This window comes from Diaporthe amygdali (assembly GCF_026229845.1).
Source record: "Diaporthe amygdali strain CAA958 chromosome Unknown NODE_11_length_1138210_cov_64_948100, whole genome shotgun sequence".
Lineage (NCBI taxonomy): Eukaryota > Fungi > Ascomycota > Sordariomycetes > Diaporthales > Diaporthaceae > Diaporthe > Diaporthe amygdali.
Genome location: NW_026517031.1, coordinates 389,777 through 412,807, shown reverse-complemented (window position 1 = coordinate 412,807; position 23,031 = coordinate 389,777). Strand labels below are relative to the sequence as shown.

The window sequence follows — 23,031 nt, the reverse complement described above, 5'->3', positions numbered from 1 at the left end:
ACTGCGACGCGCGGCAGCGATTACATGACCAAGCTGTACACCAGTGGGTTAGCGGTTATCTTTCTCAGTGGGGTTCGGTCGACCCAGGTCTCTCAACCATCGAGCTTCCTTTGCTCATAACTTACCAGCACGAATTCTGCTTCTTTGCTTGTTCTGAGGAATAGTCAGTATCAATCCTGACACTCAAATTCTGTCGGCGCAGGGCTTACGGTAGAACATCTTGGACTGAGAACTCAATCCGTCACTCTTCTGGACCAGGTCGTCGATCTTCTCGCCTCGCTGCAGCACGCTCTCAATCGTCTTGTGAAGCACGATCTTGGTCTCATCCAGCTCCTTCTGGATCTTCAGGATGTTGTCGGCTTGATGCGGGTCCTGATGCATCGTCAGCACTCATGTAAAATCCATCGCAATCACCGTGTTGAGCTCACTTGGTACTTATCGATGTACTCCTTCAATTGTGGCATCACAATCTTGGGCTGACCCGTTACCCATGAGGAACGTGGGTTGGCCTCGAGGAACTCATCGATAATCTTGGAGAGCAGCTGGTGAGCCACAAGGGCCGGGTACGCGTGATCAGAGATGATGATTCCGCAGACACCCTCCGATCGAGCGTAAGCGTGGAAGGTGAGGTCTAGGGTCTCGTCAGTTTTATGCTCCTCACGCTATGCTATGTCGCTTTGCACCGCGGAGAAACACCCCAGACGACACTGGCCGCCTTGTCCTCCCATTTGCAGCAGTCTAGCAGTCGATTTCAAGGGCAGTTCGTCTTCGACCAAAGTTGCTCGTTACTCCAACAAAAAGCCGACAGAACACGCAAGTCGAACAGCAACAAGCGCCTGTCGTGATTTGCCCCAGTGACAGCATCTGCTGCGCGGAATATGACGGGACTCCGTATCGTCTTTTCGCTCAATTACACATCCCGGGTGGTAAGGTTGGAACTTCGTGCTCGCCGCTCGGTGACAAGAGGTTGCCCCAGGAAAATGCCTGATTGCTACCGGATACTGCCCACGTCCAAGTATGCCTCCTACGCCGGAGTCTTCCACTGGAACACGTTGATCAAGACTGAACCTCACACCACCGAGAAGGCTGCCCAAAGATGGTTCTTGCATACGCTTGCTGTTTCTCGGCCTTCGATGTGTGTCTGGATGTAGGTATCGCATCCGCCGTGTTATCGTAGTGGCGCCACACGGCAATTTTGAATCCTCAAAGAGTCGGCTCCCACTTGGACTAAAGCCATCCGTATATGTCTATATCGAGGTCTTCGGGTCGGCGCATTTTGTGTAAAGAGAATTATCGCTCTCGGGCGCGACAAGTCAAAACGTACCTTGTTCTTCGACGTCCTGTCGTTCTGCAAGCTGTCAGCGCCGTCCTCGCAATGCGATGAGAGATAAGGGTCACTTACGTCCGGGCTTCGTCCTTTCTGCCACGGTCTTGGCGAAGACTGTCATGAATTCCTCGTCGAAGTCAGTAGATCGTCCTCGTGCTGTTGTGGAATGATGCGCATACTGCATAGTTGTTTTTCGTGAAGCGGGAGTAGGAGCTGAGCTCTTTCTCAGACACCAGCTCGTGAGAGGGCTTGCCTTCGTTTCGGATGATCTGGGCCATCAAAGCACCGTCAGCACCGTGGGATGGGCCTCATTGTTACAGGCGGGCCAAGATACGCACGCCAAGGTAATGCAGCTTCATGGTGATGGCGGGATCGTGTTATCGTGCGGGTCGGTTTCGGGGGGCTTTCTCAGCGAGTGTAGAGTTGGATCCTCGGAATCGATTTGTCGCTTCGTCAAAGGAAAATCGTGCAGTACGTAGGTGGTTAGGTTCGGGCTCGTGGATGAGAAGAAAGGCTGAAACTTAAGAGGCGCCGAGAGGATTAAGCGGTTTGGTTTCTCCCCAGAATCGGCCGTCTCTTGGTCCGTCCAGGCCGCCACTTGTCAAATGGGCAGACCTGCGTCACATGCGCTGTCCGAGGGTCCGATGGGCCAGGCCGCAGCTTAAGCCAGGTGCTAACCAAGTAAGGAGGCCGCTAGAGCACCCCTGTGGAATAAGTGGATCCAGGTACCATTGTTTGTAGGCAGTGTACATGTAAGCATCACAGACGACATTATGAGCCATACCGAGTCGATGTGCCACCAACATTCACTCATCGAGAGGCGACAGCCGCCATATTTATTGGGTTGCCCGGTCTGATCAGGCTTGCACAAGGACTCGTACTGCAACAAAATAACAGCAGCACCTCGCGCAGACCATCAATCCATTAGGCCATAATGGCTCCCTCTTCGGTAACCGATGCAGAGGCACAGTGGCTGGCCCAAGTGGCCGCCATGAAGGCTGCGATAGCCGAACTCAAGCTGCCCAGCCAGGCACCTAACGGCGACACAAACAGTAATGCTGATGGAATTGAGGACGATTTCGACCTAAGCTCTGTCAGCGGCGAGACTCACGATGTGTGGGATTTCATCTCCGACTCCGAGCTGGATGAGCTTGGCCTCGACAGCGGCGACCTGATGGACGGAATCGATGCGATCGACGAAGAGCCTCCATATGGGCCTCAATGGTTTCTCGCGAGATGTGCAGCTGTGTCGGAACACAGAGATGGACTCCCTGCCGAGACCCTCCAGCTACAGATCCTGGACGCCCTAAAGTCCAACCAGAGAGAAGATGAACTGCAGTCGCTCCTGACGGACCTGGTCGGCTTTGATGACCTAGACTTCGTCATTGAGCTCATATCCCATAGGGATCAGATCACTGTTGCCATGGAGCAGGTCGAAGAGCAGGAGGCTGAGAACCAGCCTACGGGACGCCTTCTCACCAAGGCTGAGAGAGATGCAAATCTCCGAAGACAAGATTTGCGTCACAAAACCGCCGCGCTTGGTCCAGCCATGGCCAAGGAGCCGCAGTACCCTCATGTGTACAAAAGCTTCTCTGCTGGAAACTCGTTGAACCACGCTGGCAGGAAGTACGCACTTCCTGTCGGCAGTGAGCGGCTTCAATTTGACAAATATGAGGAATACGCTATTCCTGCAGGCAAGCCCGGGACTTTGTGGCCTGGCCAGAAGTTGGTCACGATCAAAGAGTTGGATGGTCTTTGTCGAAACACCTTCAAGGGCTACAAGACGCTCAATCGGATGCAGAGTCTTGTATATCCCGTGGCCTACAAGTCAAGCGAGAACATGCTCATTTGCGCCCCTACCGGTGCTGTAAGTTTTGCGGTGCTGTCAAATGTTTGTGGATGCGGTGGCTGATCAACTCCAGGGTAAAACGGACGCAGCAATGTTGACCATCCTGCACACCGTCCGACAGTATTTGACCCCTGATCCATTCGAAGACCATACTGCAACAGAATTTGCCGTCGACGTAGATGACTTCAAGGTCGTCTACGTAGCCCCAATGAAAGCACTGGCCGCTGAAATCACAGAAAAGTTCAACAAGCGTCTGTCATGGCTCGGCATCCGCTGCCGCGAGTACACCGGCGACATGCATCTGACCAAAGCTGAAGTCGTTGCCACCCAAATCATAGTCACCACTCCGGAGAAATGGGACGTTGTTACGAGAAAGGGTACTGGTGACACAGAGCTTGTCCAGAAAGTCAGGCTCCTGATCATCGACGAAGTGCATATGCTACACGACGAGCGTGGTGCCGTTCTGGAATCACTAGTTGCTCGCACAGAGAGACAGGTTGAAAGCACACAGTCTCTGATCCGGATCGTCGGACTTAGTGCGACACTTCCGAATTATATCGACGTGTCCGACTTCCTTAAGGTTAACAGATACGCTGGCTTGTTTTATTTCGATGCCTCTTTCCGTCCAGTGCCTCTGGAGCAGCACTTCATTGGCGTCAAAGGAAAGGCAGGATCAAGACAGTCTAGAGAGAACATCGATACAGTGGCCTTCGAAAAAGTGAGAGAGATGCTGCAACGGGGCCATCAAGTAATGGTTTTCGTGCACTCCCGGAAGGATACCACGGCAACAGCGAAGATGCTTTACGAGAAAGCAGTTGATGACATCTGTGTCGATCTGTTTGACCCATCTGATCATCCAAAGTACGAGGCTGCGATCAGGGACATGAAGTCCTGCAGGGCAAAGGAACTTCGAGATCTTCTACCCAAGGGACTGGGCGTGCATCACGCAGGTATGGCACGATCCGATCGAAACTTGATGGAAAGGCTTTTCTCCGAAGGCGTCCTCAAGGTGCTCTGCTGTACAGCTACTTTGGCCTGGGGTGTGAACTTGCCTGCCGCCGCTGTGGTGATCAAAGGCACCCAAGTCTATAGTGCCCAAGAAGGAAAGTTCGTTGATTTGGGCATTCTGGACGTGCTTCAGATCTTTGGTCGTGCCGGTCGTCCGCAATTTGAAGACACTGGTATTGGAATGATCTGCACAACTCAGGACAAGCTGAGCCATTACCTCACTGCTGTCACGGAGCAGCTTCCCATCGAATCGAAGTTCTCGGCCAAGCTCGTGGACAACTTGAACGCAGAAGTTGCTCTCGGGACAGTGACGTCTATTGCAGAAGCAGTTCAGTGGATAGGTTACTCTTATCTTTTTGTCCGCATGAGAAGGAACCCAATGGCATACGGGATCGACTGGAATGAGTTTCAGGACGACCCTTCACTTGTCCAACGGCGTCGTCAACTCGCGATACAAGCTGCGAGAACTCTTCAGCAATGCCAGATGATCATCTTCAACGAGACAACAGAAGAGCTTCGCAGCAAGGACATCGGTCGTATCGCCAGCCAGTACTACATTCTACACACCAGCATCCAGATATTCAACACAATGATGCAGCCATTTGCCACAGAGGCAGATATCCTGAAGATGATCGCAATGAGTGGCGAGTTTGATAACATTCAGTCAAGAGACAACGAGAGCAAGGAGTTGTCCAGGATGAGAGAAAACGAGCACATTGTGCCGTGCGACGTCGACGGTGGCATCGACCAGGCCCAGACCAAAACCAACATTCTTCTCCAAGCCTTCATCTCAAAAGCACAACCAGAAGATTTTGCTCTTACCAACGATCTTAACTACGTTGCTCAGCAGGCGGGTCGAATTTGCCGTGCATTGTTCATGATTGCCCTTAACAGAAGATGGGGCCACGAATGTCTGGTTCTGTTGACGTTGGCAAAGTCCATTGAAAAACGCGTTTGGCCTTTTCAACATCCCCTTCACCAATTCGAGCTCTCCAAACCCATCTTGAATCAGCTAGACGCTAAGGAGTCTCTAACTGTCGAAGCCATGCGCGACATGGAGCCTGCTGAAATAGGCAGCCTTGTGCATAACCACGGTGCTGGCACCAAGATTATGAAGATTCTCAACAACTTCCCAACTGTAAGTGTGGAAGCCGAAATAGCACCTCTGAATCGCGACGTGTTGAGGGTGCAGCTCTACATCTACCCTGACTTCAAGTGGAACGACCATGTCCATGGCACTTCAGAGTCGTATTACATCTGGGTTGAGAATTCGGAAACATCAGAGATCTATCATCATGAATTCTTCCTACTGAACCGTAGAAAGATCCACGACGATCACGAGATGAACTTCACAATTCCGCTGTCAGATCCGCTTCCCAACCAGATCTATGTCCGGGCCGTCTCGGATCGGTGGCTTGGAGCAGAGACGGTCACACCGGTGTCGTTCCAGCATCTCATCAGACCAGATACAGAGAGCGTGTACACCGACCTCCTCAACCTCCAGCCCCTTTCAATTTCTGCCCTCAAGAACCCTGGACTTGAAGAGATATACGCGCAGCGCTTTCAATTCTTCAACCCTATGCAGACCCAAATCTTCCACACACTGTACAATACCCCAGCAAATGTCCTCCTGGGCTCACCGACGGGCAGTGGCAAGACCGTGGCAGCAGAATTAGCCATGTGGTGGGCGTTCCGTGAAAAGCCAGGCTCCAAGGTCGTCTACATTGCACCCATGAAAGCCTTGGTCCGCGAGCGCGTTAAAGACTGGGGAGTCCGACTTGCGAAACCACTCGGTTTGAAGTTGGTCGAGCTGACTGGTGACAACACACCGGATACAAAGACCATCAAAGACGCCGATATCATTATCACAACGCCCGAGAAGTGGGATGGTATCTCTCGTAGTTGGCAAACGAGAGGTTATGTCCGTCAGGTCAGTCTGGTCATCATTGACGAGATTCATCTGCTGGCTGGGGATCGTGGTCCTATTCTTGAGATCATTGTCTCTCGTATGAACTACATCGCATCGTCTATCAAGAACTCTGTCAGACTCCTCGGAATGTCGACTGCTTGCGCCAATGCCACCGACCTGGGGAACTGGCTGGGCGTGAAGGAAGGCCTCTTCAACTTCAGGCACTCCGTTCGTCCTGTTCCTTTGGAACTTTACATTGACGGATTCCCCGAGGTCAGAGGCTTCTGTCCGTTGATGCAGTCCATGAACAGGCCAACGTTTTTGGCCGTCAAGAACCACAGCCCAGATAAGCCCGTCATAGTGTTTGTGCCTTCGCGAAGACAGACACGTCTCACTGCCAAGGACCTCATAAACCTCTGTGGCATGGAAGACAACCCCAGGAGGTTCCTCAAAATGGAAGAGGATGACCTTCAACTCAATCTTGCTAGGGTCAAGGATGACGCGCTGAAGGAGGCCATCAGCTTTGGCATTGGGCTCCATCATGCCGGTCTCGTCGAGTCGGATCGACAGCTCGCTGAGGAATTGTTCTTGAACAATAAAATCCAAATCCTAATCGCCACCAGCACGCTCGCATGGGGTGTCAACCTTCCCGCTCACCTGGTCGTCGTCAAGGGCACTCAGTTTTACGATGCTAAGATTGAAGGATACAGGGACATGGATCTTACTGATGTGCTACAAATGCTTGGTCGAGCCGGGCGGCCTCAGTTTGACAACTCGGGTGTGGCTCGAATCTTCACCAAGGAAGCGTCCAAGGACTTTTACAAACACTTCCTGCACACCGGCTTCCCAGTCGAGTCGTCGCTGCATACCGTGCTCGACAACCATCTTTGCGCCGAGGTTTCTGCAGAAACGGTCATTAGCAAGCAAGATGCACTAGACTATCTAACTTGGACGTTCTTCTTCCGGCGCCTTCACAAGAACCCGTCTTATTACGGGCTCGAGATCGCGGCAGATGAACACAACAGCATTGCCGCTCAGCAGCTTGCCAATGACTTCATGATCGAGATGGTCGAAAAGTCTCTCGACGAGCTTGCACAGTCCAACTGTGTGGAAGTCTATCCTAATGGTGATGTCGATCCAACGCCAATGGGTAAGATCATGAGCTACTACTACCTTTCTCACAAGACTATTCGGTACCTGGTCAAGCATGCCAAACCGCAGGCTTCATTCCTCGACGTCCTGACTTGGATGTGCCGTGCGACAGAGTACGATGAGCTGCCCGTCAGGCACAACGAGGATCTCATCAACGCGGAACTGTCCCGCAACCTGACTTTCCCCGGCACTTCCTTCGGCCTGCCCATGTGGGACCCACATGTCAAGGCCTTCCTCCTGCTCCAGGCTCACATGTCTCGCATCAGCCTTCCAATCACGGATTATGTTGGTGACCAGACCAGCGTTCTTGACCAAGCCATCCGTATCATCCAGGCATCCATCGATGTGCTCACGGAATCGGGGTATCTCTCCAGCGTTCTGCAGATGATCAACGTCCTGCAGTCCGTCAAGTCCGCACGGTGGCCCACGGAGCCACCGCTGTCGATCTTGCCAGGCGTGGACGCCGAGAAGACCAAGGTCAGGACCACGCTGCAGCAGCTTAGCGCCATGAGCCAGGGCCAGGTGAGCAAGCTGGCCAAGGACCTGCACGTACCACAGGGCGTGCAGCAGCGTTTCCTTAAGGCCGCCTCGATGCTGCCAAACGTCAAGGTCGCAGTCGAGGACATCACAGCACAGTCCTTGACCGTCAGCCTGAAGCGACTCAACGCGCTGGTCGAGCGCGACGCCCACATCTACGCGCCCAAGTTCCCAAAGCCGCAGAACGAGGGCTGGTTCGTGGTCGTCGGCGACATGGCCAAGGACGAGGTGTACGCCATCAAGCGCGTGGGGTGGTCGCAAGGCGCGGGCAAGTCGGCCAGCGTCGGGTCCAAGCCGTCTGCGCGGACGAGCATCAAGGTCCCCGAGGCCATCCAGGGAGCGGAGGCGAGCAAGCTAGACATTTTGGTAGTCAGCGATGGGTATGTTGGTATGCAATATCAAGTTCTTGGGGCTGAGATCCCTGCCAAGCCTGCGGTGGATGACGATGTCAAACGGTCTAAGGAGATGGCTTCGTCTTGAGGAATGCGTTGTGTAAATTTGGGTGGTAATTCAGTGGGGAGGGGGAGGGGATGCAGATGTTTTTCATATCCTTCATATAGTAGATATGAGCTAGCTTGTGAAGATCTGGGTTTCCAGGGTACACCAGGGTACACGGCGTCTACCGCTCCGTAATGCTCAATTGATTATACCCCTCAATTCATTCCAAATACCTAGATTATATGCATGCCTTGAAGAACAGATGGCATATCTGCTGTCTTTACCAGTTTCATCATTCGTCAAGTTCTGGCCACTGGGGGCGAGATTTACACGTATGTCGTTGCTGCGCCGGAGACGCCCCCTTGCTTTATATACAACGCTCAGAAGAAAAGCAAATCTTCTTCACTCCACCCCATCCTCGCGAAGTTCTCCCTCACACTTTTCTCCATGGGCCCGGGTCCGCAGACCAGCACCAGCTCGTCCCGCGCCTCACTCGGCGGCCCGACCTCCTTCTCGAACAGTTTTCCGTCCATCCTGCCCCTCCCGCCGACCCAGCCATCACTCGGCCGGCTGAGCGTATGTACAAGCTTACACCTCTCTTCCCTGCCCTCCACCAGAGTGTCCATCTCCTGCCGGCACAGGATATCCTCCTCGCACCGGTTCCCGTCCAGCACAAGGCAGTGCGTCGCGTCCAGCGCATCCTTGAGCACCGCCCGCAGCACCGCGAAGATGGGCGTGATGCCGCTGCCGGCGCAGACCATCACGAACCGCCTCACGCGCCTCTCCCTCCCGCCGATGCTGCACAGGCCCCGGCCGAGGTACTCGAACTTGCCGACGGGGCCCTTGAACTCGACCCAGTGGCCGAGCGGGATCGAGTCGAGCGCCTGCGTCATGAGCCCGCCCTTCTGGGCGCCGTCGCCGCTCGCCCGGTAGATCTTGATCAGCACGTCCAGCTTGCCCCGCTCGACCGTCGCGTCCGACAGCGGCGTGTACGCGCGGATGATGGCCTCGCGCGTCACCGGGTCCCGCAGCCGAATCATCAGGTGCTGGCCCGTCGGGAGGCCGATCTCCTGCGCCGCGTGGTCCAGCGTGAAGGTGAAGATCTTGGTGTCGCTGCTGATGACCGTCTTGCATGTCAGCGGCGCCTTGAACCACGTCTTTGGGTGCAGGAAGACGGCCCGCGGCTCTGAGGTGCCTTCTGCTGCGGCTGAGTCGCCTGCTGCGAGGGATTTCTTGGAGGCTGCGTCTAGGGTGCCGATGTGGTAGGACGGCATCATTGCCTTTGCGTTCTCGCTGTCTGTTTGAGAGTGTGAGCATTGAGTGTTTATCCAGCAGAGGAGCGTCTCTATACTTACGGATGGCCATGAATTCCTCCATGACGTCCTGTCCTGCGGCACCGATGATCGAAGCTGCACCTCCTGGGTGACCTTCGAGGAAATTGGTGCCGTCGTACACTTCGCCATCCAATACGAACCACGGCTCTTCCTCGCCTTCGTGCTGCTTCACCTCGTCTAGGCTGATCTCCCTCTTGATGTCTTTGTTCACCATGACAATCTCCTTGGCGGGCTCAGCCACCGCCGCAGTTCTTTCCTCTTCACCCGGTGCTTTCTCACCCCAATACCCATTGGACAGATTCCCGCCTTCCTTCTTGACCCGATCCATCCAGCCATCAGCATTCAGGATCGGCTGCGTGGGGTGCTCAAACCTGAGCTCGTGACCCTCGCGGTGTATCACGACCCGGAACCACGGGTTGTTCATCATCCCCAGCACGCTCCAGTACATGTCCCGCGGCTGGACCATCATGGCGTCGTCCATCGCCCGGACCATGACGTCGCCCGTGCACGCATCGCCTACGAGGTCCTGTACTGGGATCTCCAACGACCAGAAACACCAGCAGAAACACGACTCGCGCCAGCTCATGTCCAGCCGCCCGCCGAACAGCATCTCGCCTTCGGGCGCGAGGCGGTACTGGTCCTCCGGGTACGACACCTCGGCCAGCCGCCACGACTTGCCGCGGTCCAGAGTCAGCTCGACTCGCGTTATCCTCCTCCCGCCGCCTGCGTACGCATACCCCTGGAATTTGAACGTCTGCGCGCTGACGTCAAGCCGCTCGTTGTGTGCCGGCCGGGCCATCGCACTGTTCGTGTTGAGGTCGTAGATGGCATACCTCTCGTCCTTCCACGTCTCGGGCAGGTTGGCGCTCTCCTCGGGGCTGATGGTGGTGGGCAGCACCCTGTTGTCGTAGATGTGGTACCAGTTGTCGCTGGGCGCCTCGGTGACGACGATGCGCTTCAGCCACTTGACGCTGCGCCCGCCGATCTGGCCCGGGATGACGATGCGCAGGGGCTTGCCGTGGTCCGGCGGCAGCACCTCGCCGTTCATGCCGTGCGCGACCAGCACGCCGCGGTTCGGGTCCGTCGCCCAGTTGAGCTTGATGCTCGTCCCGTAGTACCCGTTGGGCAGCTTGTCGGCGCCCTCGAAGCAGACGTACCGCGCCCGCTTGCCGCCGCGGAGGATGGGTTTTGCCTTGGCCAGGAGGATGTCCAGGGGCACGCCTGTCCACAGGGCGGTTGACAGGCCGGCTGGACCCCATGAGAAACCTTTTGTCTTGCGCACGACGTTCTGTTCTTTGCGGCGGTTTCCTGCGCAGACTAGTGTGATTGGATATGTGACCTGCTCGAAGTCCGCCAATAGGTCTCGCAGGGTCATGGTCAGGGGATTTTCCACCAGGCCCTCGACGCTGAAACTCCAGTCCAGTACGTCCTCATCGTGCACCAGGGGTACGGGGCCATGATTTCTAACATAGTGCAGGTCCTTGGTTGTGATGAATCCTTCATTCCATAATTCGGTCAGGGGCGCTTCAACGTTGAATGGATGTACACCGGTAAGCCGGAGTAGGCGTGGATCTCGTGGCACATGCTTATCTGGAGTTTTGAGATCTTCGGTGAGTACACGCTGGGCGGCTCTGGATTCGGGAGGGAGAGGGTAGGGTCGGTAGTCCGGGACGAGAGACGATTCTCCTATTTGAAAATCCGTCACGCTCTCTGTGCGGGAGCCGGGGTCTTTGACGGTGGCGGGTGGACTTGGAGGGAGGCCGAGTTTCTGTGTGAAGTTTTGATGAGGCTCTTGCATGATGGGGCTGCTGGCGGCTATAGACGCCATTGTGGGAGGTGTCCAGGGTTGATCTGCGGGCTGTGAGACATCTATATGTTGTGCTAGCTACCGCATCTGGTAAGTAGGACAAAAAGAATGAAGCAAAATTGCACTTTTGGGATACAGTGCAAGGTCAGGACAATATTCCACTCTCAGGCCATGAATCAGGGGAAGGCATAAAATAGCAACTGGTTGATTCCAGCAAGATAAGCTAAGACAAGTGAGAGCGCCACCTACGACTTGGAGAGAGAGGAAGCAAACTTGGGGAGTGTCTGACGCGTGCCTATAGACACTTGCCCGGAGGTCATCAAGATGGGCAGACCCATTGGGGTGGTGCACGACATAGATCTGACCATCCGTGTGTAGTGCCCGTGTTGCACCACAGTAGCTGCTTGTCCCCTGACAACGCCGGCCTTGGACCGATAGTCAGAGAGCGAGACTGAGACTGAGACCGAGACTGAGGAATAGTGGATGGGAAACTCCAATTCCGGTCTGCTTAGGAAACAGAATTGACCAACGGCGTGCTTCGTCTCTTCTCTAGGGCCAGAGCTGGCGCTGACGTTGAGATCTCCTGGTGTCGCGCGAGGAGATGCGGCCGTCAATCAACCCCGTCATCCCACACCTGGCTCACCCAACCCTGGCCTCGTGGGCCATCTTTCCAGCTTCCGCGGACTTACACCTGTTCCTCTGCCGCGGCCATCTCTGCCCTTTATCAGTAACTGACTATCCCAGCATTATTGCCTAGGCGCCGTTATCAGCAGCGTGTGAGTTTCCGTTAAGAGACGGAATTGTGTGGTCGAATCAGATTAGATGATAAGGGCGGCCATGAAGATTGGCGGAGATGCTCGGTTCGGCCTTGGACGGGCGGGAAGCTACTTGCTAGAGCGACCGCGGAAAAACGTCGTTTGCACAGGGATCAGCTAAGAGCCGCAAGATCCAGCAGCCCACTTCAGACGTCCGGCTTCCTCGTCGTTCCTGCTTCTGGGTGGGGGTCCAGCGCATGGATGTCATCGCCTGTCCCAGCGCTGTTTTATGACTTCGCCGCGATGCGGTCTGTGGGCGAGCCATCTCTCCGAGCATCACCGAGACAGACATCAGTCAACTATGAGCCACGATTCCCACAATAACCACAGAACATGTGGTACCGTATGGTATTTCTGTACCTGTAGTGCCTGCCAAGTGCCAACCCTCTATCACAAGACCCTTTCCCACACGTGTTTACAGTTTTAGTTCTATATACAGTGCAGCTCTATACCATTTTCACCACCCAGCCCTAACTTTCTACCCCTTCCCCCCTTTTTCTCTTCTCCTTCAACTCCTATCTTAACATTCCATTTGCAAGAACGACACCTTTCGTGACCAAGCACATTATTTACTTGGGGAAGACCGCCTTTCCGGCAGCGCGAGCCGCGGCAAGGGCGCCGGTCAGGCCGAACTGGGACGCGAAGCCATTGACACGGTGGGTGGCGTTAAGGTTCTTGACCACAAGCATCTGGAAGCAGGTGGCGCTGCCCTGGCGGGAGGCAATGGTGGACCAGGCCAGGAAGAGCTCCCAAATGCGGTACCAGCGCTGGCCGTACTTGGCCTTGATGACCTCGCCGTTGCCGAGCCAGTTGCGGTACCAGCGCCAGAGTGTGCCTGAGTAGTGAACGCCAACCGTGTCGATGCTAAGATCGGAGTCAGTATATATGTAACTAATTCTTGTCCTTTGGTTTCTGAACTTACCTCTTGATCTCCCATCCAGCAGCCTCAAGGCAACCGACGTAGTTAGAAAGCGGCGTGGAGGCGTCGGCTCCAGGGAAGATGTACTTGTTCAGGAACAGGCCCCAGATGAAGTCCTCGTACTGCCAAGCCTTACGCAGACCAGAGAGCTGGACGTACATGGCGCCATCATCCTCAAGCATGTCGTAGCACTGACGGAAGAACGTCGTGAGCCTGCGGATACCAACGTGCTCACCCATCTCGAGCTGGGAGATCTTGTTGAACTTTCTGGCCGGGATGTCACGGTAATCCATGACCAGCAGGTTGCTCTGGCTCTCGGGGACGCCAGCGCGGCGGAGGGCGTCGTTACCCCAGGCAGCCTGGTTGTGGGCGAGGGTGACACCTGTGACGTGAGCTCCGTAGTTGACACTGGCGAACTTGGTGAGCGTGCCCCAGCCGCAGCCGATGTCCAACATCGACTCTCCCTCCTTGAGACCGAGCTTCTCGCAGACGATGGCCATCTTGTTGTCCTGCATCTCCTCGAGCGTCTCCTCGCGGGTGAGGTCAGAGAAGATACCGCTCGTGTAGACCATGCGGGGGCCGAGGAACCACGAGTAGTGGTCGTTGCCGCGGTCGTAGTTGGGGCGGATCTGCTCCTCGTCCTGCTCACGCGAGTGGAAGAGCACGTCCTTGAAGAAGGTGAAGATGATGAAGTGGAACAGGGGCCAGGTGAATGAGAAGTTGGCCCAGTCATGGCGGTACTCCATGATCTCGAGGCAGTCGCCGTTGAACTCGACGTCGCCGTCAAAGTACATCTCGTAGAAGGTCTTCATCGGGATCTTGTTGCGGCCGCTCCATCGCTGGCGGTCCTCCTGCTTCTTGAAGGTGATGTAGTGCTCAACGGGACGGCCGGGAAGCTTAGCCTTGTCGTTGATGCGCGGCGAGTAGGTCGACGCCACCGTCCAGACGGCGATCAGGATGGGGAAGAGCAAGACAAGAAAGAAAAAGATGGTGGTCTTCAAGCCACCGCCGAGGCTGCGGGCCACGAAGATCGGGATGCCCAGCAAGAGCGCTCCCAGGATGTAGTTGGAGAAAGACTCATTTCCGGGACCCTCAGCAGGCAAGGGGGCATTATGGATGGTTGGGACCTTCAATATGCGTCAGCTTGAGTGAGATGGCAGTCAATTGAGGTCAATTGACGCTGTGCGGAAAGCTCAATGGTGCTCACATTGGTGACTTCAACGCCACATTCCACGCCGGTGCCGAACTTTGGCGGCGGTTGTGGTGGAGTCGCGATGAAGGTGATGTCGCCTTCGAGCTCCTCGCCCTGGCGCTTCTGCGAAGACATGGTGTTTGTTGGCAGATGGAGGACGACGCGGAATCACCTCACGGCTCCTGAGTGTGGTGTTGAGCTTAAATGTGAGCTCGAGGGCGGTGAGCTGTCTTTGCGACGTTTTCACAGTGGACACCGCCACGAGGGCAGTCTGTAACGGCACGATTTGTTGGGCCCACAAATATATTGCTGGGATGCCACTTTGCGCGCAGATTGTGTGGCACTTACGTGAATTTCTCTACGCGCGGCAACAAAATGGTCAGTCTAGTTCTTGTCTGCTGCTTGGCTGGAGGCTGGAATTGGGTGCAGGGTTCGGACATGCAGACCTAGGAACCCTCTCCCACATCACGCGTTGTGGCGCTCTTGGCCCCTCGTTTCTACCCACGACAGGGAACAGGGAGCTGTGTAGTTCACTGGGTCAACCAAGAATATGTGTTTTCACGGCGGATATGTGCCCCATTTTAATTCATAGGAAGGGCAGTGCCCATACTGCTAGTCAACATACTGCATACTTGTGAAAGCTCACGCAATGAAATCCTCAAAATTTTGGCTCCCAGGCCTGCAAGTCTCTCCGTACATTGCACGGATCGATCTGCCGCTGCTCTGTATAAAAATGGCACATAAATTTTTTAGCTGCTCACATTGTACCAAAACAACCAATCTCCCCAATCATGGCCCATCTTTGGTGAAGTTTGGGAATTTATATATTGTCCCACATCGAGCATAGCATATTAATCTACTGCTTAGGTTTGTGAAATCGAGGAAATGACAGCACCTTGTCTACCAAGAAGCAAAGCCCTCGTCGAACAAGACACAGGGTTAGCTTGCAGGTGTAAGTCTTGAAAAAGGCTCCGTGCAGCATGCAAGCTACGTGCTTGTATTATTTCTGTAACTCACTCGACTTGATCTAAATGTACAACTACTTCCATCGTACAATTGTGTTTGTCCAATGCCTCCTTGGTCCTGCTTCGAATGTGCTACTCGTGACTGTTGCGGTCCAATCCTCTGATCTACAAGGTTGCCACCCAAGATCTCTCATGAATTGGCCATTTGAGCCCAATACGTCTTAATTATTCAACATTGTCTTCTTTAATTCGGCTTCCTCATCAGATGCTCCCCCTAACAACGCCGTAGCTATGCCGCCATTTTTGTACGAGCTCCAACCGACTACGTCTTGGGACGGTCTGTCATGTCCTAACAATATCGTACAAATTGGCATGTATCTATGCTGATATGGAACGTTACATATTGTCGCGCATCATACATCATGTCCCAAGCCGGAGCCGCAAACGTGGTAACAAGACCCAAGACTGCATGGCACTGCCCATCTAAGCCGTAATTGTGCTTCGGCAAAATGTGCAGGGCCCCAGCTTGCATAGAGCCCGACGGGTATGAAGGCAACTCTGCCTCGACGACATATTGGCCGCTCCATTCCGAGTGTCCACAGCCAGGTCGTACCTGGTGTCGTAGTGACCGGGCCTCACTAGGCTCGGCTTCTTGCTCACGTTCCGTGGGCCCCGCTGCCACACAGGCACGATTCCTATGCTCACTCATCCGCCGTCCGTCAAAGTAACTTGCCGCCACCAGGCTGAGCTGCAGGCCAGTACTGCGGCGTACAACCATGCGGGATACATATCATTTATCAGCATGTTTCGAAAATTGTTAAGTCATCTTGTCCTTACTGGGTTGACGGTCACACGAGACCAGATTTCGGGGACTGTTCAACATTGCTCCACCTCTGTTCCGTTCTACGTCAAGGATAGCTTCGACCTTGAACATGATAAAGAACGGGTGGAACTGGAATCAGAGGCCCCGACCCGAACGAGGGCAGACTCTGGCTGCGGGCCTGCCAATATGGCAAGGTCTGTCCGTACCATAGTCGTCGAGACTCGAGATCCGGTTCTTTTGCGCCTTACGTCAGCGCTGGCTGGAACCCTCATCTATTTGTTATGAGACGACATGAATGTAAAACCATGCCAACGACAAGGCCTCGACGATGAGCTTGGAGGATGGTCACGAGAGCAAGGACCGAGGCAACAATCCCAAACACAACGGAGCAGGTGATTTCTGGTGTCATATTGACGGGACGCATAGGTATCGATCAATGATGAGGAATCAAATGAGCCCGTAAAAGGTGTAATGCCGCGGATCGAAACAAGATTTACCCCATTCGTGTCCATCTCGTGGCCATTCGCTGGGGGGATTGTCAGGACTTTATAAGACGAGGCAGCGCAAATATAATCCAGGCGAACGCGTTGCTTGCAGATATAGGTAAATGAGTTTCCTGCAGATATAGGTGAAGGAGTAGCCTGCAGATATGGCCGTCTTCAACAGGTCGATATTTTGGCCATTACGCGAGGCGTTTCGCGTGTGAACTAATGCGAGTGGCAACACGACCAGTTGAGTTGCAGGACGTACGGGTCATGGACAGTGTAACAGACTTGGGACCAGCTTCCACTGAGCCGAGAGTAGTCCTCCAGGTAGTAAGCGGCACAGCCATGTCGAGAAGTCATTGGCTGGAAACGGTCAGGCTGAATTGCGTTATGTGAAAGAGGTATCATATACCGTCGATGGAGCCCTGCAGCTCACACCAGAGTGTGATGGTAAGCGACGAAGTAGAGGTGAGGCTGTGGTGGAAAAGCAACTGGTTCACAACGTCAAAGGCAAACTTAACTCGGTTATTGGTAGCTGAGTATGTGGCTTGTGACAGTAATGCTTTGCCAGGAATCGCGGCTCAGAGTATTACGAATGCATGTGTATTACACGTCTGTTGACGCTGTGCGAGGCGCGAGACAAGCACTTGACTGTGGCGGCCTGAGGCTCCCTCATTCTCGCTGGCATACTTCGTCAGAGCTTGTTATCTGGAGGACGGATGCCCATTCGACAACCATGAAATGTGGCTGCATCAATTCTTCTGAATTTACCAGGAAAATCTTGTCCCATTCTCTCTGGCGAGCTTAGATTCTCCCAACCCCGCAACCAAGAGTCAATCGATCGGTCTAGGTAGAAATAATGCCTTCGCAGGCACTCGTGGCTGTGCATATTGAGTGTATCCCATACTCCAAAATGCCGCAACCTGTAGTAGCCGGCGAACGTTCTATTCCTACCCTGATACCACCCAAAGGAGAATGGGACAACATCAGAACGGAAAGAAGGTCAGCTGCAGGGAAAGGTAGATGCTTTCTCTGCCAATAAATAATTGACCAAAAACTAAAAGCGTCCGGTCATACAAAAATGCAAAACAGCTCGATGCAACACTCAGGCCTCGCACAACTGGAGCCGGTGTTGTATCCGACAATGTGGCCTGTTCAGAATCAAGCTCGTAGTTCGCCAGATGGTTCGCAAGGAGGGTTCGCACCGATGGTTGCCTTGATGCATGGAAACAAGCAGCTCCAGCGTGACACCGGGCCTCCGCAGCATACCGGGCTTCCGCATTATGCTGCACTACGCTCAAGTCGCGTAGTCGCGCTCGGAAGAAGAACTGAAAGGTTGCAGCCTCACTGGCAAGAGCGCGCAACCCGTTTGAGCTGGCCGTGGTGCCGTCTCTCAAAAGGCGCAAACAGCCCAAAGCTGAGCTCACCAGATTTCGCTCTCGTCACCGGCTTCAGCAGCTCGAGTATTCCACTCGAGTGCACACCTGCGCTTAGCGGCAGTGCAATGAGAAAAGGCAAGGAGGGAGGAGAGCTGGACCTAGCCAGAGTACCGAGCCTGGGCGGCCAGTCACCGACGTGAAACAAATACTCGAGCTCCGACTTCAACTCGCCTCCGACCTGAATACAACAGCGACAAGCTGGAAGCAGCCGTAAGGTGGGATTTCTGGAGACCGTGCGGCTCAAATTGGGAGAGATGACCCAAAGGTTTCTTAAAACCTCCTGTTCCGGGGCATAAGTCGGAAATTAATACCAGTCAATACAACAGCACAACAAGACTGAGAACAAAAAACGAGGAAGGCCATATGCGTGAATGGGCAAAGACATTGGTTAGGATGTTGGCCAGGACAATGTTCTCGCCGCAGACTCTGGGCATAGCACCACCAATGTGTAAAGTTGCGTCAGGAATTGATCGCCAGAGGACGTTCACTCTGGGATGTTCTATAACGACCAAGTACAAGGGAAACAGGTGGCGAAGATCTCTTCACTTGACATCTCTCCACGCTTTAATCAATGGCAGAATTTCGCCCAATGAAATTGTTCTCGCTGTCGGGCAACATAGAAGTCAAAGTAGTACTTACAATGCCACTTCTTACCGTTTATCCTTTACTATCTTGAGGTAACCCAGGCTTTGACTTCCCTCTTGCATGCCGATAGGGGCCTCCCGAGAGCCTCACAAAAATAGGCATCAGGAGTAGGAACTCATTTCGATGATCCAAATATGAACTCCTGGTAGTTACTCCTGATCCTCTCCACACCCTCCCTCAGCCCCCACCCTTTCACTTCGCAGACTTTGCGGTACATTTCCTCCAGCATATCATCCATGTCTTGGCCGGCCTTGTGCAGGTCGCTCTCGATCAGAATTCTGTCGTCGGGGCAGGCACGGATGACCTCGTCGGCGAGGTGCTTCTTCCTATCGCGATCGTGGCCGCCAGTGGAGTAGTTGACGCATAGACTGAAGGAGAAGAAGATCTTGGCCGGGCAGCTGCGGTCGTTGGTGTACTGCTTCATAGTGTCGACAGCGCCAGTGTACGAGTGGAGGCAGATGCGAGGCGGGTAGGGTTTGGGCTTATACTGCTTCTTCTTTTTCATGGTCGCGGTGTCACATCCGTTACCATCATCATTATCATCCTCATCTTCGGACGACGACGAGAAATCCTCGTTGACACCCTTGGCAATCCTTTTTCTCTCCCGGTTCGTCACGACTGGCTTTTCGTGGCCTTTCCAGGTGGTTTTTATTGTATTATACAAAACACCATGCGCTTGAACGCCATGTACGCTCACAGGTCGGCCAATCTCACCGGCCAGGTTCAGCTGAGCTTTCAGGATTCGGGTTTGGTGTTCCATATTCACGCGGTAGGGTGACAGGCGCTCTCCATTCCGCCGTCCTTCCGTCATGTTGGGTTCTGGATCGGACACCATATCTCCATGACTGGGGAGACGGAAGGCTTTGTCGATTCCAATCTCACCTACAAGAGAAAGTGGGTGCTTCTCGAGATACTTTCGTGTCTGTGACAGGAATCCCGACAGGGGCTGGGGCGTGGGAAGCTTGTCTATGAAGCTCTCGTCGTCTTTGGTTTCGGGCGAGGGCGAGAGGACTGCATTGTAATGTCGCAATTTCTCACCAGCCAGGTCGGGTGATGCCGGGTCATAGGTGGCGGCATGGTTTGCTGGAGATATATCGTCGTACAGCTGATGAGAGAACCAGGGGTGCCAGCCAAAGGCAGGTACTATTTTGTCAGGGAGGTGGGTGGGATCAGGCCCGTTGGACCCGGGACTAGAGGCGATAGCTTCACTACTTGTGAGGCCGTGCTCCTCAGCTACCTGTGCGACCAGGTCCTGGTCCTGAGAGCGTGTGGCCATGACGGTCAAAACCCGGGCCCTCATGGAGCTTGAGATAGATGGGATGGACTCCATGGTGTCTGTGGGGTGGCAATGGGCGTCGAAAATGCCAAGGTCCCAGGGGAACGGGTCCCTCTCCACGTCCCTGTCGCCCTCGGTCTGGGTGTCGGCCATAGCGAGACAGAGAGAATGCGTCAGGCTGGAGTCGGGAAAAGATGATGTTTTGGATAGACGCGTGTATAGGATAGGAGAAGCCAGTCGTCTCAACAAGTGTGATTGGTCGTGGGCATCATTAGCTCAGATATCACATCTCATGTCCCAGTATGGTAGATATTGAGTTATTGACGCCTAGGGCCAGAAGACCCGAAGAAGCAGATGCAGATGCAGATGCAGTACACAAACGCACATGTGCTGTGTAGATCTTGTGTGGTGACGTGCCGTTGGTATGATGTAAGAGGCAGGTGCGGCTCTCGACGGAGGGTTTGGAGATGGCGCTAGTGAACGGTAGGGACGCAGTTGCCCATCAGACGAAGTCGGCAATCGCTGCTGCCATAATTTGGTTTACTCGGAAGGGGAAGGTACTACCTATAATCTATTTGAGAAGAGTTTATCTGAGTATCACATACAAACTCTATCCTCATTTGGGCAGTGGCTACCATCTGGGATAGACACACCATTCATCGTCGCCAACGGTGTTGCCGATTGTGCGCATCTGCGGACTCGGGCATGACAATCTGGGTGAGTCAATTCAAAGTCAAGACAGTTCTGATCCAAGTCAGGACAAGCCAAGCCAATTCAGTTGGACCCACTGCTTTGATCATCTACCAATGGCTAAGCAGAGCACAGTTCCCAATTCCCAGTTCCCCATTCTCGACCGTACATAGTAAGTCAAAACTCAGGGTCCAATCGACAGCCACGACCCGAGCTCCCGGACTGGGGCGTCACAAACGCCATGCCGTGCAGAACGAGCACGAGGCAGCCCCCGGGACGCCGTCTGAAGAATTGGCAGGGGCTGGTCCGATGCGGGCAATTCATGCAAGTCAGCCGGAATCTGAGAGTGAGTCTGGGTGTGAGAGTACTGTGGTAAGAGATAGCGAGCGCAGTGCTAGCCGACAACCACTAAGCAGGCCACGCAGCACACCATCGTGCCATGCAAGCAACCGGCTCTCGCCGTAATTGGGTGGCGATCTGCTGATGGTGGTGAGGCTAGGGATGTATACACCTAAGGATGGCAGTTGAGATGCCCTAAGTGATTTGTCGCAGATCGCCCGACAAGCTCTATGCGAGTCCGTCAATTTCCCCCAAGGGCCCCTAAGTGCCCCCAAGTCCCCCAGACGTATGCCTGCAACCTGCAGCCCGCCGTGCCCGAGCCAGCCAATTGTCGTGCTCTGCCCAGATGGTGGGGTCCTCTGCTGGCTTTCACATGTTTGCAGCCGTGTCAGTGCGACGCTATCGCCCTAGCTTACCCATGCTCCCAGGCCCTACCTACCATAGTGCCCACGCTTGCGATCCTGGGGAACCCTGCTCCGTGCTCAGACCTCGACACTACCCTACCCTTCTCTTATCTAGCTTCCCTCCTGTCCGTCCTCCCTCCCCTCCGTTCGAGACGAACAAAGGCGAGGTGCAAAGCTGATGCGGCCGTTGTGACTCTCCCGAGTCATCATCTGTCGATTTTTCCCACATGTCTGCAGACCACTAGAAGGCATCATCTTCCTTCTAGTCAGGGACACAGACACAGTCACAGGCACCACGCAACAACACCATCTCGAAGACCGCCTCAGCCCACGAGCTGGACGCCGTTGCTCCCGCCATGTGAAACAATATATCCTGCCTACACACACAACCTTCTGAGACCGCAAGCCACACGCGCAACACACCCTCCATACCCTCCACCATGGCCATCCTCAATCCCGTCTACGCGCTCATAGTGCCCTTCCTTTTCGTGGTCACCATGCCCCTGGCCATCTTCGCCGGCATAACCACCACCCTCGCATTCACCGTCCTGATGTTCCGCGTCGCAGTCGTCTATGTCGACATAGCAGTCAACATGGTCCCGCAGTATCTGACCGGACGACGGGTTTACCCCTTTCCCAGAGGCTACACGAACGCCCTCCTCGCACCCACAGAGGCCTCATCAAACCTGCCACCCTCCCCCGTCGGAAGTGGCAGTAGCTCGCCTGTTACGAGCAGGCAGGTCGTGCGACATCACCGCAGGCGGCGGACTAGCGGCGCCAGTCTGCACTCGGTGGGTTCCATCACGCCCGTTGACGACCATGGCAATGGCTTCAACGCCGGCAGCAAGCGCAACTCCTTCATGATGGTTCCCTCCATTGGCATGGACCGCGACTTCGAGGGCGTCGGGGGCTGGCGGCTAGGAGGCAAGAACCCAGACGAGGACGACGACGCATGGACGCACATCAACTCGCGCCTGGAGCTGCCCCTCGAATTCCAGAGGAAGCACCACCAGAGGTCGCCATCTGGAGGCGGGTCGACGACTCCTGGCGGTACTGGCGGCGAGTACCTGATGATGAAGAGCCCGTCCGCGGCGAGGTCACAAGAACGGTCGCCCGAGAAGGGCGGCAAGAGGGGCAAGGAGAAAAAGGACAAGGACGGTGGCATGTCGCCAAATAGTTCGAGGATCCGTACGCCGACAAATACAATGCCGCCCCCTTTGACGACGGTGGCTGAGGGCGACGGGTATTTTCCGCGTGTACCAAAAGGCTGAAAGAGGCCATTCTATCTCAAACAATCGGTCGGGGGCTTGATCCTTCGATCATCGAGTTGTTTCAAAATCTCAAGCGTGCAAAATTTATGGCGTTCGGGAAAAGGAAACGGAAGGCATGGAAAGGCTTGGATAAGATCAAGGTCACACCTGGACGTCACCCATGAATGATGCGGTGCATTGTAATCAAACGGGTTCAAGGCAATCTTTCAGGAATGGTTTCGTTGTTAAAACAGCATACTGCCGTGGTATCATGATTGAACGACGCCATGACATGTTATTCTCCACATACTGTCCATGTAATGTCATGTCCTTCAAGTGAGATCAATATTTCAACCCAGTCAAATGGCAGCCAACGCCCTGTCCGAAACGCCTAACTTGGCCGAAAACACAATTTTCAAAGCCGTGAT

At 54.4% G+C, this 23,031-nt stretch overlaps 6 protein-coding genes across 6 annotated transcripts; 2 read left to right on the top strand and 4 right to left on the bottom strand.

Moving 5' to 3' along the window:
• Positions 1-20: 20 nt before the first annotated feature.
• Positions 21-1,686, bottom strand: J7T55_014400 (uncharacterized protein; the record flags this gene model as incomplete). The annotated part of the gene is made up of 8 exons (XM_053142394.1): positions 21-33; positions 126-153; positions 210-372; positions 429-631; positions 1,325-1,348; positions 1,403-1,454; positions 1,507-1,596; positions 1,666-1,686. The coding sequence occupies 8 exons, from the start codon at positions 1,684-1,686 to the stop codon at positions 21-23; spliced, it is 594 nt and encodes a 197-aa protein (XP_052994590.1).
• Positions 1,687-2,261: 575 nt separating this feature from the next.
• J7T55_014399 (uncharacterized protein) lies at positions 2,262-8,262 on the top strand (the record flags this gene model as incomplete). Its single annotated transcript, XM_053142393.1, has 2 exons — positions 2,262-3,194; positions 3,250-8,262. 2 exons carry the CDS (start codon positions 2,262-2,264, stop codon positions 8,260-8,262), a joined length of 5,946 nt encoding a protein of 1,981 aa, XP_052994589.1.
• A 338-nt stretch (positions 8,263-8,600) lies between these two features.
• J7T55_014398 (nitrate reductase) lies at positions 8,601-11,382 on the bottom strand (the record flags this gene model as incomplete). Its single annotated transcript, XM_053142392.1, has 2 exons — positions 8,601-9,517; positions 9,576-11,382. The coding sequence occupies 2 exons, from the start codon at positions 11,380-11,382 to the stop codon at positions 8,601-8,603; spliced, it is 2,724 nt and encodes a 907-aa protein (XP_052994588.1).
• Positions 11,383-12,745: 1,363 nt separating this feature from the next.
• On the bottom strand, positions 12,746-14,422 carry J7T55_014397 (cyclopropane-fatty-acyl-phospholipid synthase; the record flags this gene model as incomplete). Its single annotated transcript, XM_053142391.1, has 3 exons — positions 12,746-13,040; positions 13,099-14,222; positions 14,303-14,422. 3 exons carry the CDS (start codon positions 14,420-14,422, stop codon positions 12,746-12,748), a joined length of 1,539 nt encoding a protein of 512 aa, XP_052994587.1.
• A 4,337-nt stretch (positions 14,423-18,759) lies between these two features.
• J7T55_014396 (cut9-interacting protein scn1) lies at positions 18,760-20,073 on the bottom strand (the record flags this gene model as incomplete). Its single annotated transcript, XM_053142390.1, has 1 exon — positions 18,760-20,073. The coding sequence occupies one exon, from the start codon at positions 20,071-20,073 to the stop codon at positions 18,760-18,762; it is 1,314 nt and encodes a 437-aa protein (XP_052994586.1).
• A 1,720-nt stretch (positions 20,074-21,793) lies between these two features.
• Positions 21,794-22,624, top strand: J7T55_014395 (uncharacterized protein; the record flags this gene model as incomplete). The annotated part of the gene is made up of 1 exon (XM_053142389.1): positions 21,794-22,624. One exon carries the CDS (start codon positions 21,794-21,796, stop codon positions 22,622-22,624), a length of 831 nt encoding a protein of 276 aa, XP_052994585.1.
• Between the last annotated feature and the right edge of the window lie 407 nt (positions 22,625-23,031).